The sequence below is a fragment of the Aphelocoma coerulescens genome, chromosome 13 (assembly GCF_041296385.1).
Source record: "Aphelocoma coerulescens isolate FSJ_1873_10779 chromosome 13, UR_Acoe_1.0, whole genome shotgun sequence".
Taxonomy (NCBI): domain Eukaryota; kingdom Metazoa; phylum Chordata; class Aves; order Passeriformes; family Corvidae; genus Aphelocoma; species Aphelocoma coerulescens.
In genome coordinates this window covers 11,290,165-11,311,126 of record NC_091027.1, presented here as the reverse complement: position 1 = coordinate 11,311,126, position 20,962 = coordinate 11,290,165, and the positions used below count along the sequence as shown (strand labels likewise).

Here is a 20,962-nt window from a genome sequence, read left to right as displayed (position 1 = left end):
ATCAGGACATAACTCACTGAGCAGAGAATTCACTCATTCATCTGGTTAGAGATGGGCCTTTGCTTCAGAATAAAGCAAAGCTGACTTGGGGAAGATTCTGTCTTTGAACAGCCAGAGTTAGGTTACCTTGTAGAGAAAGCAGTAAAAGTTCTCTTTGAAGCTTGTGAATTTTGGGTAGATTAGGTGGGTAGCAATGAACACACCTTCAACTAAAGTGACACCCAACACTTCTGACCTTGCCAGGGACACATTCCACTGGTAGAGCTGTAGCTACTCCAGAGATTCTGCAACTGGATCTCCCCAGCAGGACATCCACAAAAAACATCACAACTTTATTTTCACTTTTAAAGCATAAAATACATCAAAATTTAACTATGTCGTATTCACTTAAATTCTTTCGAATTATGGTGATTCCTAAACCCAGGCACAGAAATATGTGGAAAGATAAGAAGTTTAAAAGTCTCACAGTTTTAGACTCTGGCTAAAATTGTTACAAATCTTCAACAGAATATGATACAAAGGAACTACATTTTCAGACACCTACACTGACCTCTTATCAAGTCAGGCAGTGTATAATGTATCAGGTTATGCTGTCTATAATATGTAATTACTTAGCAGTCTAATGAACATAGGAGCCTAGGGAGCTGACACTGCATTTCATTATCTCAGAGCACTGGTCAATGTTCTTCTTTATCCTGTAGAATGTTTCCACATACTCAGAACGGCCCAGAAGTTCAACAAAATCTTCATCGTGAGTAATCACCAGAAGCTGAAAGTTGCGTTGGTGTAAGCGACTCTTTATTATCCTACAGAGAGATATTATTGAGCGTGCATTTATCTAAATCCCATGTTAGCATTAGAGAACTTGCAAATACAAAGCACAAAAATATTTCCTTATTGATAATGAATGACATAAACCATTGAGCAATCTAATCCTGATGAGCCACTCTTTTTACCCACATAAAAAACCCCCTCAAATTATGCAAGAAATATTTTTTTCTTTTCCAGATAGAGATGGAATCTAAAACTACTCACAACAAAGATAGGCCAGCATAAAATATAATTAACTACTGCCAACTGGGTATTGAAAAATACCCATTGTTAAGCACCACAAGGAGAGCTCACTTACTCTACCAGGGCATGTGCCAGGGACTCAATGTTTTCTCGGTCAAGGTTGGTTGTAGGCTCGTCTAGGGCCAGAATGCCACAGTTGAGACAGAATGTTTCTGCTAGAGCAAGGCGAATGATAAGAGAAGCAAGCACCTGAGGGAAAGGAAAAAACATGAAAATCTCAAGCTTCAAACTGCTTAAAGAGGGTCTACATGTAACAACCTGTTTTTAATGCCATTACAAACCGTGGCTGAAGTTTACAGAACAATGTGCTGACAGTTCACAAAATGACAATAACTAATTAATTACTGAAAAACTACATTGAAACTTCAAGTTTGAATTCAAAGATTGACTCTACAAAGAAGTACTCAAAATTCAGAAGATATTGGAAGTAAGGATTCTAATCTGGGGTAAAGAAGCTACAACACTGCTGTTTGCATTATTCCTACACTCTGCTTGAGCCCACCCCACTACAGGAGGGAGGGTGGAAATTTGTCTGCATATTACTAAGTTTGAGCTACTGAACTCCTGACTACTTACTAAAATGGAAGACAGTAGGATTTTACCACCATGTTAGTTTTGCATGAACATGCATAATCATATTTACAAGATCTACTGAGCTACTAAAAATTACAGAACACTCAATGGAAACTGTGCTACCAAAAATATTTTCCAATTATCACGACTGCTGGCATCACATTTCATGATCAAAGAAGAATTCTCAGAATTTCAGCTAAGAAACTTGTTCAAGTTTCACTCTCATTTACATAGGACTCTAACGCCAACATCCTAAACTACTCTAGGAGAGGACACATTTAATAGAACAGACAGGTGGAAACAACCCTCAACATGTGTGGGTGTGGTTAACTGTGATGAACCTCTGACCACATTGTCACAGCTGGTGTGTCATCAGGCCACTTGGCCAGTGTGTACTGTTGAAGCTGAATGGGCAGACCACAGAGCTGCGAGCTGACAGCACAGGAGGAAATGCAATGCCTGGAAGTATGGCTAGGTGTGATATTGGTGACATGAAATGAAAGGTTATAGTCAGCAGCAGGTGAAAGCAGCATAACTTGGAGGAAGAGGTGTCCTATCAGCTTAGAAGTAGATGCAGTTGCAAAAAGAAGACCAAGGGCTCAGAAAGAAAAAAAAACGGAGCAAATCAATAGACCTGAAGCTGAGGAAACCTCTGTGGTAACTAGGAAGAGACAAATGGGAGGACTTGAACTTGAGGAGAGAGGGAAGTCAAACCCTTCACTCCTGCAGGGAATCAGCCTAGTGCCCATTTGAAACAATGGATTTTGGCAGCCCAAAGCAGGGTTCAGATGTTCAGAGTCATATATTGTTCATATATTGTCACCCAGACACAGTGAGGGAAAGTGGTACACAATAATAAATTAAGAGTCAGAGCTGCCTGTCTTTGGTCACTTGACTCCTGCATTCACCTGAGTCAGTTTTCAGAATCCCTGTTATCGTGCGTGTACTGAAGATAAAGAGCCATTACCTTTTGCCCAGCACTACATCTTCCTCGCATATCCAGTGCTGTATCTCCCTTCACCATCACTACCCTGTAATTGTAATTTCTTCTTTTGTCAGTGGCTGAGACATTCTCATCTGCATCAGAGCGAATTTCTATATATTCAATATCTGAAAATGGGAAGGAGACAGTTTTTGCATTATCAAAGATCTCGAAAAATATCATTGGATTAATGGGAGATGAGAGGTATAGTATGTAGTAACAACAAAAATTCAGTTCAGAACTCTCAATGATAGATTGGCAATTAAATTTTCCAAAATTGAAGGAATGAACTCATGCACTTCCCCTGTCTCAAAGAAACCTAACCTTTGGAAAACACAGAAAAGTGAAAATTAACTCAATTTATCCTGCACGTTACTATATAACGTGCAATGAAAGATTATAATGGTGAAGAACAGACACAGCCTTTAGAATGGAACCAGCTATTTCCAATCTTGTGAACAAACACTTTTCCATATGCAGTGCTCAATATCAAATGGATACATATGGGTAAAACTTAAAAAAAATTATTACATACCTTGTCCTCTGTAAATGCTTCGCCACAGGTCTCGAATTATTTTGTTGATTTCTTCCATTTTCATGCTATGAAATGTCATTATTGCTCTGAAAAACAACAGCAAAAAAGGCAAATTGTTAAGAGATGCAACCATGGGCTGCTATGGACTGCTAAGGGCTTTAAGGCAGGTGGCAGCTCCCTTTCCATTCCCTTAATACTTTTACTAAAAATATAGAAAATACTATTTTATTTTGGATGGAGAAGTACCTAAGGAGTAACAACATGCCATTGCATAAATAATTCTATTCTATGCTCACAAACAGCTCAGTTTTAAGAAGTAGGAAAGTAATGATGACAAATATATTTGCAGTCACTCAATGGAGAATGACTTTACTTTAAGAGATTTATGATTTATGTGTGAGATTTATTTTCAGGCTGACACCAAGAAGATGAATCTGATGTTAAGCTTTCCAGAACAGGAGTGTTACTCTTTGGCACAGTCACCCAACACGGCAAACAGCAGGAAAGGAGAACCTGAAGTCTCCTCAGAGCAGAGAATTCCTACTGAGAATATAATTTGTGATTACCCAAACAGGCATTGTGACAAGAACTACTTTTCTCTTTAGCAGCAAGAGTAACACAGGATAATCATTAATAATTTTAAATTTAATTTCTCTGGTTATCATAACAGCATGACTTTAGTTCATTAACAGATGAAATCTTACAAAGCACTCAGAAAAGGACAGGACACTGCATTTCTAACTTGGCTTTTTACAGAAAAGCTACTCTGTAATGAAAAAAATGCTCACTAACTTTATGGCAATATAGTCTTCTCTCAAAAAATGTGGTGGAAATATCCTTCTGAAATGGATTTTTACATATGCTTTTTCTACCTTTGCTCTTCCACCTGTTCTGGGGAATACTGAGGGATCAACTCTAATAAGTTTTGTTAAGTAAAAATGAAATGTTTTCAACTATTTACTTAACCCCAAGAATGCATTCCTCATCAATATTTATCATAAATCTAAATAAAGTAAATAAAGATCATCTGATAGCATGGAACACCCAAAATGTTGGTTTTCCCAGCCACAGATACAGGTTTGGCCATTGGAGTTAGCATTCTGTCTCACCGATTTTTCAGATGATTACCGCTAAGTGATGCTTATCTATTTTTCTTGAAATTACAAGACTGTTTTCCTGTTTAGCCTTAAATAGAAACAATAGATGATTTGATACCATACAAAAAAAATCTAAAAAGGAAATTCTTGGAGTGCATTTCCATTACAGCTGAAAGGGAAGACTTATACACACTCTGAACAAATTAGATCTTCACACAATAAATTTTGGATTATCTTACATTCTAGTATTATGTTTACTTTATTTAATGTAATTATCAGACTAGCTTAGAACGGGGTTCCTCTAGAATGTCCTTTCAACTTGGAAAGATCTCATTTATTTTGTTTCTCTTCTTGACCATTATGCTGTATTCTCAACCACATAATTACTCTTCTGTGCTCCTTTTTCCAGCACTACTTTTAAATAGAAGGCCAGAATTCCATACTTTATTCAAGACATGGGTGTATTGAGAATGCCTATAGTGGCCAAAATATTTATCTTTCTCTCTTTCTCTTTTTTTGTTCCTAATATTTATCTTTCTGCCATTGAGCACCAGTTTACTATTTCCTGAATGTATCCACTGATTCAAAAATCCTCCCGTATTGTCCATCAAGTTGTTCACTGCTATTCCATCATTACAAACAAACAAATAGGGTTTTTAGGAGCCACGTGTTTTATTTTGTATACAGTTACAAATTTTGAGATGCCCTTTTTGGCCAGTCAGTCCACAACCAGCAAACAAGCTTCCAGAGGAAACAGAAACAAGCACAAATTTGCTAAACTTTCCATCAAATGCCAGACATGTTTCTTATGATCTTACCTTCTTTAATATAAACACAAAACCACCCACACTGGAAAATGAGAAAAAAACCCTCTATATTGTAATATTCTTTAAAACACAATTATTTACCTGAGAAGCTGTCATGAGAAACAAGAAATCTACCTGGCATATCTTATGCATGTTAAGATATGACCAGAAGATGATAAAATATATTGCTACAGAAACAAAAGTAGAAGGGCCCAAGTTAAAAATAAAGGATTTAAACATCAATTTCACCTTTCCTTATCTCTCTCCAATTGCTGTGTAAGTCCTAACATGTACAACCAAAACCCAAATAAGTCTTACAGAGAACTGGGAATACAAATATCAGACTTACATATGACTGTATTAAATTCCAATTATTACCATCAATGCATTTAATATATGTACATTACAGACATTAACTTACAAATTTCCTACATCATCCCAATCCTGTGTAGTTTCCAGTATAGATTCATTAATTTACTAAGGAAGTTATACCTTGTTATGTTTTCTTAATATTTAAATGCCAGAATTTATGAAGAGAAATTATTATATATCTCAAGGAATCATAGCAATTTTCTGAGTTACCCTGGAAGCCTGGAATTGAAAGCTGCTTTGCTCCAAGGTTATCAATACCAATAAAGATGGAAACATTCAAGAATCATCCTCATTTGACAATACTTACTTATCAAGAGCCTTGTAATAAAGGTCCAGATCTTTGTTCACCAGCTCTGTTGTTCTCATGACAATCATCATGTCCCTGTATTTTTCCTCTGCATCTTTGAATTGTGGCTCTCTGAGCTCCTTTCTAAAGCGAACAATCTCCTCCTCAAACCCACGCTGGCGGCCAAGTGCAACGTGATGGTTCCTTTTCAGAGATTCTATTTTCTCCTCCAGATGTTTTTGTTCACTGTGAAACCATAATTGATACACAAGTATTTTGTATTTAGTGTTTCAATTTTTTAACCAGGGTTCTAATTTTGAATTTATGTTAAACAGCAGCTCATTGTATCATATCTATAAAGTCTGTAACAGTTAAAATTAAAATACTAATGCCACTGAAATGAAGACAGTATTGAAATAAAAACAGTTTTAAGTTTGCTAAGAACATATTCAAATCAATATTCTGAGTGGGAGAAGCAAGTTGTCAAGCTCAAATACTAAAGTGCTATATGCAGAAACAACAAAAAAATTAATTTTATAAATGGATACTGAGCAAAATAAGATGAATTACTGGGTAAGCTCCAGCATGCTACATAAATATTTCACATGCAAGAACCAGAAAAGGGGTGATTACTTTTCCAAAGTGTTTAGTATCCAAGCAACTATTACTAAACTACTGAAGTAAACATAAAATTTGCTGCTGGGAACTAAGTGAGCAGACTGAAAATGAAAACTAAATACTCTTATCGAGAAGCATGAATTATTTAAATGTGCATTTCTCAGTAAACATCATGAAAAGGATTGGATTGGAACAGGTATGAGCAGATACCTCTATTTCCAGCCAGAAGCACTGTACCATTTCACTGAGTCATTTACACTGTCATCATGGGGATATGAAACAAACACAGGTGTCAAGGATGAAGCGGTCTGCATGAATGGGGGGAAAAGTGGACCAGGACACACTAAAACACAGTGACTACAACATTCAGACATTCAATGAATTCTTGTGCAAAGCACACCATTCTGTTTTGAAGGTGCTTACTTTTTCATCTGGGGGACTTTCATTTCTCCCATCTCTTTTGTAAGTTGTTTTATATTGTCTTCAACTTCTTTTAGCTCTTCATTCCGCCTCCTCAAAGTGAGATTATCCTCCAGCCATCTTTCCCGTATCTAGCATCAAAAGAAAGCAAGAAATGGTATAATGTTTCAGTATGTTGGTTATTGATTACAAATGTATGAATTCTGCACAACTCTAAAACATGCTGCAAGCATAAAATAATTGACAACAACAAAAATTATCACAGTGAGAACTTACCTTGTCCTAGAAATAGAGTATAATGGAAACCAGCAATATTATTTCATCTTTCAAACTGGAATGACAGTGCTTACTGTCACAACCAAACACAAGACTGGTTCTTTTTGAGAATATGAATCCATGTTTCAACCAGGCCAAGTAGTTTAGGATGAGATTTAACCAAGTACTCTATCTCAGTTCTACAAGAGTAGACAGTAAGTGAAGGGGTAGAATGGGGAAAGACATATTTCCTATACGGAATGTAAACAGTATTTGAAACATATACACAAGAATTATACACAAGTACATGACAAATCTGGAGTAGCAAGCATCTTTTGGTACCTGCAGTTTGTACTTTACTTATAAAGGCAGGTATCTTCCACATAAAGATACTCCTGAAAATGCTGAGTACTATCCCACCAGACTGAACTCTTAGAAATACCGTAAGATGATGGTTAGAGATAGATGATTTTTAAATTTGCACATACAAATCTCAAAACTATTTTCAGCCTAATGCATGTATAGCAGCTATCCTGACGAACAACTGATCAAATAAATCAAGAGGAAAGTAATTTCACACCACTACAGACATAGGCAGACAAACCAAAACTAGGAATTATTTCAACTATGCCAAGTATACTTTAAACAATATATCCACCTTTTGAGTGTCAATATCTTGTCGGGTCATTTCCATCTCTTTACTTATTTTTTCCTTCTGTTTCTCACAGGCAGTCAAATGAGAATTTACTTCATCAAGTTCAGACTCCTTTTGCTAAAGAAATATTAAGAAAATGGTATATGATTTAAAAACAAAAGTACTTTTGATGCTTTTTATTGACTGGCTTTTAGATTACCTTTTTATAGTCTTCTTTTCCTTGTTGAATATAGTTTTCAATTTCTTTCACATATGTGTTTATATCTTTAACTTTCTCATTTATGCCATTCATCTGCAAAGGAAAGATTTCAAATGAAATATGGTCTTATGTCCAAGAACAAATATGCTCTGCATCAAAGATACCAGTTAACACTCCTGCCCAAGTACAATTCCTTATCATAACTCCCTTTAGTTTTCTAATAAAGTCTTCAGCTTCTAAAATCTCAATACTCCTTATAAGCATGAAAATGTTTCCCAAAATGAATGAGGGCCACTTAACCTGGGAAAAACCCGTGTGTCTCTTGGCAAGGACAGGTGATGGTCATCCTTGCTGTTCCTCCTGGGTCTATTAGGAAGGGCTTTTGAATGCCATCAGTCACTAAATATTGCCAAATGTGCCAAGAAGACTTTTGTCAAGACTGCCAAAGGTTAATTACAATTGAGTTCATGTCCTGAATGACATGTTTCTTTTCTTCCCTGAAAGCTCCATCAATCCAAAGCATCTGCTGGAGTCACTGACGTTTCCTAAAAGCAAACTCAGTACCACAGCTTCCATCCATGCCTGAAAAACAATATCTAATCCTATCTCACAGCTATGCCAAGAGCAAACAAACCTTCTCTTGTGTTTCTTTATTACTTGCAGTCCTTTTATTCACTAGATCCTCCTTCTCCTGCTGTAATTTCTCTAACATTGCATCCAAAGGAAGTACCTGCTCTTTTGCTTCCTGAAAAGTAGTTGGAAAAAGTAGGTTTTATTTTCGCACTCTGGTAAAGATCAATAATTTTTCAAGCAGTAAAAAAAGTAATGTGGTTACTTATTTCTTTTCTGGGTGTATTAAAAAAAGAAAATGTGAAAATATGTATTTAAAAAGTTCTGGAAATTCCCAAAGATATACAATAGCAGCACAGGACAAACATTTAGAAATCCATCCCATTTTCTAGGACTAGAGACAATATTAAGTATAACAAGATTATTATTTTTTTATTTCAAGGCCAGCAAAGCTAAGGGTTAGACAATTAAGAGTATTTCTCACCTTGATCTCTCTGCATAAGGACTGAACCTCAGTGGTTAACTCCACAGTCTGCTCCTCCAGCTGCCGCCGCCGCTGCATGCTGCTGGCAATCTGCAGCTTCTCTGCTTTGAGCTCATTAACTGCACTCTTCAGCTGCTGAATCTGGCTTTGCTGGTCCTGCCTGAGTTTTTGATTTAACTCAATTTTACCAGTAACTGCAGATGAAAACAAACAGTCACACTGTTATTAAAACCATTATTGTAATCCTTATGAAAATTAATCTGTAAATTAAGCTGGTATGACTCCAAATACCAGTAACAACAAACTAGGAGAATACAATTATTTGAGAATGTAAAATAAGTAAACTAAAATTTTAATGGCAAGAATTTTGGAACACTACTTTCTGTATAAAAATGAAATAACAGGTTTGTAAGACCTACCTGTATCCCACAAGTGTTTTTTCTCTTGTTTTTCTTGGCTTACTTGAAGCACAGTTCTACTTAAATCGATCCCTAGCAGCTTAGCCTCCTGCTGAGCAATTTTTCGTTCAACATCCCTAATATCAGTCTGAAAGCATGAGGAAAAGTACCATTACGACTATATTAATGTTTAACAATGTATTTTTTTGTCTTTGGCACATAAGAACAAGCTCAGGGCTTGAGGCACTCAAGACCTTCAAATATACCCTCTCTTCTGGAGCAATGTCACATCATTAGCAGGAGGGTTATGGCAGCTGCTAGGAACTGGAATTCCTAATTGCAGATGGAATCAGTCAAAAAGGATGCACAGACCTTTGACATCCCCAGCCCACTTCAGGACACTTCCATATGCAACCTGTCCCTGCAACACTGGAATTGTTGGAGCCTCAGGAGCTGCTGACATCTTCACCTCATGAAATGCTCTCAGTCCTTTGCCTGGCCCCAGGTTCTCTAATTGCTCCTCTGAAGGTTCTCAGTCAAGCAAAGATTTTCTGTTGGTAATAAAGGCATGAAGACTGCTCAAAACAGTCTCCTAGGCCAGAATAATAAGAAGTGCAGGATTTCTCTTTCCCTTTACCATGTATCCAGATGGCACAGAACCAGGAAACGCATGTGAGATGCTGGGAATACAGTGACCTATAATGACTATGAGGACTGGAAACACTTTGGTTGTGTTTTGCGTGCTTGTGGTTGCACTCAGTTCTGGATTACACCTCTTCTTCCATATAGCACAGAACTGAATCAGAACTCAAGGGACTCTGTGATCCTCAAAAAAAAAATTTTTCTAAATTGAAATTTTATTAGAACAAGATCACCTATGTTATACTGTCTTTGGAAGCATTTTAAAATAAGGACCTCAAAGTTTTATCGTATTACTGAGTAACTACATATGTAAATGCAAGTGAGTATAATTTTATATATTAAAAAAAATTACCAATGCATACCTGGTACCTTTCCATCAGAGTTATATCCTGTAAACGTGCTTTGGCACCTTCTTCCTCAGACAAAGCTGTCTGCAGGAGTGATTCCTGTTCTTCTATCTCACTCTTCAGGCCTGTTAAATCTCTGTTTGCATTCTGGATCTTGCTCCTCAGGTCTGGAATTTCCTTATCTTGGAGTTCAACTACAGTTTGCCTTAAATGAAATACAATTCCCTAACATTTCCTTGGTCAAAAACAGCAGCATAAATTGAAGACATTCAAGATCACAAAATCCATGATATGATTTAGTAGTTGAAGACTAAATTTAGCTAAAATAGTATCCCCTTAACTTTGCCCATATCTAACTAAGCTTATGTTACATACCCAGCTAAGGTAATACATCCCTCATTTTATGTGAGATGATACAAACAAGCAAACAAAATCTCTTTTGGTTTTTAATTTCATTACAGCAAGTGATCTGGAGAAGGTATAAAGCAGTGAACAAGAGTGCCCTCTTGTGAAGGAAAGCTCTACCCTCATACATTCTCAAATTCTCTCAAAATATTTATCCCAACAATGACATTTTGAAATTAATTAACCAGCCCTAAAATAAAGCCTCCTTGATGCGTCGTTTTTAATAATCAAAACCAAAGCATTTGAAAGAAAACAGCCTGCAACAATATGCTTTGCTTAGTACTTTACCGCAGTGGTTTAAGACTCATCATTTCATCACGTTTTTTCTCTTTTCTTTTAAGCTCAGATTCTGTTGACTTCAGTTTGTCTGGGGCAAGGCGCAGTTTAGACTGCAGATCACTAATGACATCTTGCAGTTCAGCCTCTGTCTGAAAAACTCTTTGGCAAACTGGGCAACAAGACTGGTTCTCCTCTGTCAGTTGTGTAATGAACTGTGAATAAACTGCCGTGGCTCCAGCAAGGACAGCTGGGTGAAAAACAAACAGATGACTTATGTCAAATAAACAGTGCATAATCAGCTAAATTAGTGTTTCAGGGAAAAAAAGTAAAGCTATACATGAACTTACCTCTCTGTTTGGAACTTTTTTCAATTTCATCTTGAAGTTTGTTCAGGTCACTGTCAAAATCTTGACTTCCACAAACATCAAAAAGTTCTGCTTCATGATGGGACAACTGGGCTTCTTTTTTTTTTAGCTCATTACTGGCATAAGTTTTATCATATTCTACTGATGCCAGTCGCTTGCTGAAATATTAATGCAGAAACGCTTTTATTACCCAAATCCACAGATTTAAATTGTTTAAGCAAAACCAAAAACCGTGGGAAGGTAATCTGAAATTGGTATTACAGAACTATTCACCAGTTCCTCTTGATTGATTTTTCAGGCAATCTATAGCATCAACTTTTTATTCATCCAAGTACAGCACAAGTGTTTAATTTTAAATCCCTTTTGTTTTCTAGATCATTACTGATGAGAAACTTCCTATTCTTTCTAACTAGCTGTTTTATATAATCAAATGAAATCGGGAACAGGTAATCACACATGAACTTGTGATATAGTCATTAACCACTCTGTGACTTGTAAGAAAATTGGAAGACCAGCAATTTCCAGCCCCAGGCACATTCATTCAGCTAGAATTAGTACAAACAACTAAGGATGTTCCAGATCACTATTTTGCTATCTGCTTTTAGTGCTGCCTTTGACACACTACAAATATTGTGATTTTATTAACTAGCACAAACTGTATCAGCTCTACATCACAAGAACTCTGCAGGATGTTTTCTCTGATTTTGCAGATACCTAAATAAACACTAATAAATTAAAGTTAAAAGTATTTTGAATGTATTAAACTTTCCAACATCTAAATTCATAATTAAATAAATACTTGTGGAGAAATAATCAATTAAATTAATACCTACTTAAGATTAGCAAGAGTATCCCTTGTCTGATTAATCTTCTTATTTTTACCATGAAGCCAGTCTTCAAGTTGTTTTTTATTGGGGAAGTATCCCAGCAGTGATGTTAGTTCCTCAGAATGTCTTGATTTTACTTTTCTAATCTGATCTTCTTTCTCTGCCTAGGGAAACAAAGCATTTTAAATGAAATTCTTCTATCTTCATGTTTATAACAGTCAATGCATTCATTAAGCTAATAGCTTCTGTGAAGTCAGACAGAAGTTCTACATCTGATTGTTGATAAACACCTGAAAAATACACAAATGTTGGAGGGACTGTATCAATTTCATGTCCCTCTCTTATGAGATATTGATAAAAACATTACTTTGTCTTTCTTCAGCATCTCCATTTGGGTAATTGTTGTGGTGTGTATATTCAAGTGCTCCATCTCTTGATCCAACCTCCTAAGAGCTTTGTCCAGGTTTATTTTCTCATTTTGCAGAGTCTGTACTTCCCGTTCGAGTGTTTCTACATTACTGTTCCTCTCAGCCTTCTCCAGCTCATGTTCCTACACAAAAAATAAGAGCCCAGAAGACACAAATAATTACAAAAATCAATTAAGTTCTAACTAAAGGAAACAGAAGAAACCTCTTCAGCTACCTGGCAGCAGCATCAGTAGCTGTTACAGGAATGCCACAAGATTTGTAAAGAATACATGCAGAAGGACACAGGCTGTGACATTGGTGTGGGGCAAGGAAAGCCCCAAGCAGGTATTGGATGCAGTCCTGGAATGCAGTACTGCCCCAGCTTGATCATGCTTTTACCAGAAGCTCACTCATATTTAGTTTGAATTTCTGTAGAATTCATATGCTGCTAACAAACACAAAATATTTGGCTACAAAAGCATAACCAGCTGTTCAGCTGGAACATAAAATGCTTGTAACTTTACTTCATCACATAAAACACTTAGAACCAACTAGTCCATCTCACAGGAAAGTTATCTCTGAAAATGTAAGTAGTATGGAACTTTAATTTCAAAGTTTCTGGCTCAATAATTTAAGACTAACCAATCTCCTAATTGCCAGCTGTGCTATTACCCAGTTTACAACTCATCAAGCAGAAACAGCATATTCTATGTGTGCACTGTACAAAAACAAGGTAGGAACACACCCTGCCCCAAAGGTGCACTATCTAAACAAAGGATATAGGATATTAAAAGGGTAGAAACACAGTTGAAAGAGTAAACATCAAAGGGGGGTTATGGGTTTTAGCATATTTTTTTAATGATAAAGCTGAAAGTTTTTAGTTCAAGCTTCTGTAATTTTTTCAATTACACACTAACTTACCGTCTTGCCAATCTCCTCATTCAACTCACTAATTCTGTCTGAAAACCCCTCCAATTGCTGCAATTCACATTTTACATTCTTCAGCTCTGCTTCTTTCTTACTTTGAATGTCTGATTTCAGCTCAATGGTTCTTTCTAATCCAGTTTTCTTGTCTCTTATTTCATCTACCTGTTTTTGTTTCACCGCTTCTTTCTGTGCAAATTCTCTCTGAAAGAAGATCAGCAACAATACATCCATTATTTTTTCACAGGAAAGTATTTTGAAATACTTTTTCACACTAGTGTGCCAATATTCACCACAGTAAAGCATTGAAATACTGAGAAAACTACAACTTATCCAACATTTTCTGCTGAAATGTTTTTAATAGGCAAATGCAGATGCATCATACCAGTAGTGTTCCATGACAGCAACTCCATTTTGAACATGACTTCAACAAAAAGTTGTTTCTTTTTAAACCAGCTGTCTACTGTAATTCCTCCTCAGATTTTTGAGCTTATCAGTGATCTACCTGCATGAGGGCTGCTAGAAGAACCTCTCTGACGAACTGCCTGTTCAATAGCCTTGATGACCACTCCTAATCCCAAAACTAATTTCCATGGAAAGATGAAGATGACACAAGCAAGAATTCTAGAAAAAAACCAGTTTCAGTTCCCCCCCATCAGCACTTTGTCCCAGCACCATAAAGACCCATATGGACCAATAATACACCAATGGCCAATACAAATGACACTACTTAAACAACAATATTCTTACCATCATACGATTTGCAGCTTCTGTATCTCTCTCCTGTCTCTCCTTCACCAGCCTGCGAAAACTGGCAATGTGCCTTTCAGTGAAAGGTGCTCGCTCAAACCCATCTAATTCCAGCTGTGCTGCCAGAGACTGAATTAAGGAATCCCTGGTCACAATGTGCTCTTGGTGACGATCTGCCTGCAGTTGAAGACGACCTTTACAAAAAGAACAAGTGACATAAATGTTCAAAAACTGAGGCAGAAGACACACTTAGGATTCAAAGCCAGTTGTGACTACTAAAGCATTTGAAACCTTGAAGTATTTTTGAACAACACAAAAAGCCACAGAATAAAAATAAGCTGTAGGTAGAGATTGCTATTTCAGGTAACTAAATTTTTATTTGTAGATACAAAAATGCTGCTAGCAAGGATTTTCTTGCTATTTTCTAAGTCCGTGAGAGACTTTTCTCTCTAACAGAAGAGGTGGCAGGGAATGTAAACAACCAAGACACCTGCAACCTTGAAAAGTCTTGTTTATGGTATAGTGGGAAAATATTTTGACAATGGATGTTTTAGGATTTTAGCCAATCACCCCCAAGGGGTGGCTGGTCCTTTGTCCAATTAGCCTATGAAGAAAAAAGTCTATAAAAGAGTTTATAAAATAATTAAATAAATCAATCTTGCTGCACAATTCCTGCCTGCTGGATCTTCTCCTCCTCCTCCTCCCTATGGCTGCGGGACACAGTGATATATCATAGGAACCAGGCCTGAGGTAATATTTATTAATTTAAAAAAATCAATCATTCAAAAGCAAGCCCCTAAAATCACTAAAAGTATTATTCTGATAAAAAAACAAAGCCCAAACATATTTTATGTAAGCATATACTCTGTGACTCGACTACTACAGCTTTGCTGAAATTCCCATGATCCATCAACAAAAGGATACGCAATTGAAAGAACATTACACTAAAGCCCTCTGACTTGTCCCCAGTCCCCATGTGAGACATGGAGAATGCTGGGCATTCAGCTTTCATGGTTTTTCTCTGTTATAAGACAAAATGTACTACATGTTGTAATTATAGCTCAGAAAAAATGCACATTAGAAACTCTACGAGAAAAAACACCAAAACTTGTCCACCAGCAAGACTCTCACACCTCACTGTGCAGCTGAACCTGAACTAATACATGTTTTAGGAGTTTTGTCCAGTTCAGATCACTTCAATTATCAGTAGTTCCATTTCATATCTTAATTACATTAAAAAACAAGACTATAAATGAAGTCTAAAATACCTCGTTCAATAAGCAGCTCTGATTTTTCACTGTTAAATCTCTGGCACTCTTTAGTGGCTCTATCTAAATCACGCTTACAGTCCAACAATCTCTTCTCCTTCTCTTTCACTATTCTCTGGTGGTTCTGGTATCTATCCCTTAGTTGTTCATCCGTTCCTTGAAAAACCTGTATACCACATACAAATTTGTAAGTCAAGTATTGATGTTTTAAAAATTTATAGTTTTCACAACAAAATTATAGAAATAAGAGACAAACACCTCACGTGCAAAATTTCTATGCTAAGACATACGGGGGAAATCTGCAGCAAGCAAAACTAGAAAACTGTTTTTCTTAAGCTGACAAAGTAAAATAAGATTTTGTCATAAAGGCAACCTCTTCCATCTTCTGTTGCAAATCTTGATTATCTTTTTCCATCTGCCGCTTCCTGCTCTCAAGGGCCTTCACATCATTGTCCAACCTCATTACTTTTGTGAGATTCTGTTCAACAGCTGCCAGAGAACTCTGCAAAAGAATGTGGTAAGTAAAATATCTCATCAGTTTATGAATCCCATAATCAATTATTTTAAGTGCAAAACCTCCAGTTTTATTAAATGTTTTTAAAATAGGGAATGTTAAGTTTTAGCTTGGTTTTTGTTTTAGTTACAGCTTAAAATGGTTTTAGATACCAGCTAAATTTGAGAGAGATTTTAAATTGACAAAAACCCAACGCTGCTATAAGAATTCTGTTCTTAACCCTTCAGTGACTGTTTACAGATTAGAGCAGCATCTGCCAGGTGAGTTGAGGTGTGCTGCATTCTGCTGCAGGGCAAAGGATTAGATAAAAAAAATCCAAGATTTTAATCAAGAAATTCATCCAGCTTTCACTTCTTTTATTGTTTTGTATTAAAGTATTAACATAATCCTCATGGAAATTACCTTTAGAGGCTCAAGCTGGCTCTCAATTGCTTTTACATTCTCCTTAGAAGCAGCCAGCTGAGCTTCCCTATTGCTGAGATGATCCTGGATTTCCTGTGCTTTCTCTTTATTCTGTTTTAGATATTTCAGTTCTGTCTGACACTCCTTTACTTTCAAGCTTTGTTTCAGTCGTACCTGACGCAGAGCTTCGAGTGCTTTGATATACCTTTAAAAAAAGCAAAATTTCAACTGCTTTGGCAATACAGCAATACTGATGTATGAAACAGTATCTTAGACATTTTCATTAACATTCATGGTATGAGAAGACATTTTTACTTTGTTTTTATTTAATCACTGTAAAGGGAAAAACCTTGTTGCTGAAAAGATCTCATCAAATTTTTGTTTCAGGGCTTTCCCTTCACTTAAAGGCCAGTTGGATTCTTCTTGGTGACAGAAAATGACATTGTTAAGCACAGATTTGGAAACACCAAGGGCGCTGATCATTTCCCGATCTATTTCGGCACACTTGGAACTCAGACTGACCTTCTCGCCATGCCTATGGAGATAAAGAAAATCCCCAAAGAAGTTACTAGCAAGTTCTCAAAAAGTGAACTGTATTTTAACAGTATAACCTCATTTTAACATCCCCATTCAAAAATTTAACAAGTAACAATTTTTAAGCACATAATTACCATGTTCAACAAATGTTTACTCAGGAGTAAACATTTAACACTGCCAATTTCTGAAGTCAGACCGAACAAAGACTGTTTCTGAGGAACCACCAGAGGGAGCAGGAAAGCTCTTGAGTTAAGGGAATATACTTAAAACAGTGGACATGGGAGTTAAACATGGGCCAAAAACTATCTGAAACTGAAAATGGTTTACTTTACTTACTAAAGGAAGTAAAGCCTACATAGTCCACACAATGATACTTTCAAACTGTATCCTACAATCATGGAATGATTTGGGTTGGAAAAGTCCTTACCACTCATCTCATTCCCTCTGCTGCAGGCAGGGATGCTACTCACAGAACCAGGTTGCTCCAAGCCCCATCCAGCCTGGCCTGGAACACTTCCAGAAATGGGGCAGCCACAGCTTCTCTGGGCAACCAGTGCCAGTGCCTCACCACCCTTATTATTAATAAAGTTTTCAAATAAATGTAGGTCAACAGATATAAGGATTTCTTAACACCACAGATATCAGATACAGGATTTTTCAATCACCTAACAGATAAAGTAATGAAAGTACACATCTTCATTATCTAAAAGCATTAGTAGCTATGTTGAGGAATACATTATGTAATTTTCTCTTACCTGATACATAAAAATATACCAAATCCAAAGCTATCTTCATGCCAAAGTAAGAAAAAACACTTGACAACTTACTTTGTTCTAGTAATGACAGATTCCAGTGTTTTAAACTCTGGCGTCTTGCCTTTCTGGGTACAGACCATGGAGCGCTGGACAGCTACGAGCTCCCCATTGACATCTCGAAACTGTAACCGAATCTGAGCTCTAACGTCGGTTTCATTGGCAACCTTTGGTAGAAGCAAAAAAAAAACAGAATGAGGGCAATTCTCCACAAGATCCAAAGGAACACATGCCTCTCCAGCTGTAGGGTATGTTCTAATCACCCCCAGCTCTCTGCTTCTCCTCATTTCAGATCAAGGCTGGCTATAACTTGAGCATCCCAGTTTTATTCACAACCTGAGTACACTGGAGTATTTTACTCAGGAGTAAACATGTTACATCTAGTCACTATGACCTACCTTTGGATCATGAACAAATGTTTTTCCTTTGGTGCCAGGAGGAAAATCACCAGTAGATATATATTTAAGACATTCAATGATAGTCTAAGAAAACAGAAATAAGTATGTAGTTATAAAGACAAATTTAGAGTAACAAAGATGGACTACAGGCAAATCTACAGTAACAACCCAAACATTTACAAATGAATTAGATACATAAAGAGAGAGAAATAATATTTTAATTTTTGAGTGTCATGAAAACATGATACTTTGCAAAAGCAGTTTTAATCAGGATCTGGATCAATTTTCTAAGAAAATATATCGACCAGTGCTCTGCAAATTCCAGGCATGAAAACAGATTTCTAATAATGCTAAACAACACAATATTTATAGCAAACAGCATGACTTTTGCAGTATTATTAATACCTTTCTGTAGAAATTATTATTCACGTGTTAAGGCTTTCCAGACCTATTTACAGCTCAAATCCAAACATACAGCAAGCCTTACCGTTTTTCCTGCACCATTTGGTCCCACCAAAATAGTTAATGGATTAAAGAAAGTGATAATTTGTTTGTCTTTATCCTCTACCCCAAAACTCCTCACTCCGAGGATACTCATTTTTTCAATCCTCGACATTTCTGCTGAACAAATTCCGTTCCAAAGTCAGAGGTGTAAACACAGTAAATCCTGTAAGAGAGCTTTGTGAAAAATCCAGTAGGCAGAAATCACAACAGATTACTGAAAGCTGACTAAACACCTATACAAGCACAACATATGATGAATATATTTAAAAATACAGCTAAGGTTCTTCAGTTACTGCTCAAGGTACAAAACATATGAATGCAAAACCTTATTTGTTTCAAACTGAGAAATTAATCACCTCCAAGTGCCATACTGTGTATCACGAAATCAAACACAATGGCCCCAAATAACCCATCCACATCACAAACACTATGCACGTGCCTTCAGAATGCCCCAAACACAACAGAAGCGCCAATATTTTTTCCCTTTGATAACCGACTGTTTTACTGCAACACCCAACACCGTGCAAGCTTTGTCAATGCCTGTTTCTCACAGGTATATCCAGCATCACCACAAAGTTCCTGCTGTCAAGGGGAAGACTCGAGCCTTCCCAGGCCACGGGGCAGGCACAGACCATTGGGCTGTGTACGGGTAGGAGCTGCCCCGGGCACTGGAGGGGTCTGGGGAAGGCAACTCCGACCCCAAGGCCCGTCACTGACCCACTGCAAACGCGTCTGCGTGGTGTGTGTACGGCTGCGTATTCCCAGGATGTTCCACGGGGCCGATGGCCCAGGCTCGGACCTCCCGCGGCTCCTCCGGGGTGCCCGGCGGGGCTCGGCTCGGGAAAAGGCATTTCCTTCCACCGGGGCTTTCCCGCCCGGAGCTCCGCGCGGCGCCGCGGGCGGACGTTTTCCAGGGAGAGGCCCTGTGGCGCCCCTTCCCCTACCCGCCACCCGAGCGCAGCCGAACTGAGCCCGCCGCGGTACCGCTCCCCCGGCCCGGCGAGCCGGTTTTTCCCCATCCCCGCAGTCACCTCCGCCCGCCGCTGACGCCGTCCCGCGCCCCAGCAGTCCCCGCGCCCGCCTCGCCCCGTCCCGCCCCGGCCATGGCGGCCCCGCCCGCCACACTCGCACCGCCTCTTGGGCGGCCTGAGGGCTCTGGGGCCGCAGAATTTCTTCGGTATACGCGCATCGTGTCCGCGATGCTGAGTCCTCTAAGGGCTCAGAAAGGAGTGACGGAGTTTTAAGGCGGTATTGTGGTTTAAGCCCAGCTGGAAATCACAGAATCGCAGAATAAGCTGAGTTGGAAAGGACCCACAAGGATCATCGTGTCCAGCTCCTGTCCCTGCACAACACCATTCCTAAGAGCCAGACTATCTGCCCAAGAGCCTTGTCCAAACGCTTCTTCAGCACTGTCAGGCTTAGTGGTGTGACCACTTCCCTGGCGACCCTGTTCAGTGCCCAACCACCCTCTGGGTGAAAAACCTTTTCCTGATATAAAATGTAAACCTCCCCTGACACAACTTCAGGCCATTCCCTCAAGTCCTATCGCTGGTCACTGCAGAGAAGAGGTCAGTGTCTGCTGCTGTACCCTGGTGCAAGACCTCCCCTCAGACTCATGCAGGCTGAACAGACCAAGTACCCTCATCCATTCCCCATGTCTTCTTCTCCAGACCCTTCCACATCCTCATTATCTTTGGAGGCACCGTACAGCCACTGGCTTGATCTCCCTCTCCTCCCCCCCATCCTTGGTGGAAGGTGGAGAAGAATCAACTCTAAAACTTGTAGGCTGAGATAAGAGCAGTTTAATAACAGAAAACAAAGCAAAATACAACAATAATTGTAAATAATAATAATGAAAATAAATAGGGAAAAAATCCCCAAATAACTGATGCCCAATTTTAATAAATGGTTTTTGGGTTTTTTTTTTGTTTTGTTTTTTTTTTTTTTTTTTTTGGTTGAGAAGAAGTTAAAAGTTGCTTGTTAGAGGAGTGGGGGTATGCAGTTAATGAGTTAATTGTTATTGCGATTGTACGGGTGTAATGTTGCCATGTACCCACTAGATGGGGACACCAATGGGGGAAAGTAGTGGGTCTATAGAAAGGAGGGGAATGCTCCAGAATGCTCTTAAGACAACCCAATAATCATGATGTAAACACTTTGAAGGATTATTGGTTAAGGGGCAAACCAATCACTCAACGCCCCAGAGACTTGAACACTAATGAGGATCCTAGCAACGAGCAATCAGAGGGAGGAGGAT

The 20,962-nt window shown here is 38.1% G+C and overlaps 1 protein-coding gene across 4 annotated transcripts; it reads right to left on the bottom strand.

The window, feature by feature from the left end:
• Positions 1-311: 311 nt before the first annotated feature.
• Positions 312-19,682, bottom strand: RAD50 (RAD50 double strand break repair protein). Of its 4 annotated transcripts, XM_069028541.1 has the most exons (26): positions 19,423-19,682; positions 18,689-18,868; positions 18,202-18,285; positions 17,819-17,970; positions 16,804-16,989; positions 16,455-16,659; positions 15,912-16,040; positions 15,539-15,704; positions 14,271-14,464; positions 13,518-13,724; positions 12,557-12,739; positions 12,196-12,353; positions 11,345-11,520; positions 11,007-11,244; positions 10,329-10,518; positions 9,346-9,472; positions 8,927-9,120; positions 8,507-8,617; positions 7,873-7,965; positions 7,677-7,790; positions 6,767-6,894; positions 5,747-5,971; positions 3,165-3,250; positions 2,615-2,757; positions 1,130-1,263; positions 312-806 (listed from the first exon to the last, which is right to left on the bottom strand). In XM_069028541.1, exons 2-26 carry the CDS (start codon positions 18,815-18,817, stop codon positions 620-622), a joined length of 3,939 nt encoding a protein of 1,312 aa, XP_068884642.1. In that variant the 5' UTR covers positions 18,818-18,868; positions 19,423-19,682; the 3' UTR covers positions 312-619. The 4 variants fall into 4 exon arrangements, with proteins under 4 accessions (XP_068884642.1, XP_068884641.1, XP_068884643.1 ...); XM_069028540.1 differs by having other exon boundaries at positions 18,689-19,682; XM_069028542.1 differs by lacking the exon at positions 7,677-7,790 and having other exon boundaries at positions 18,689-19,682.
• Positions 19,683-20,962: the final 1,280 nt, after the last annotated feature.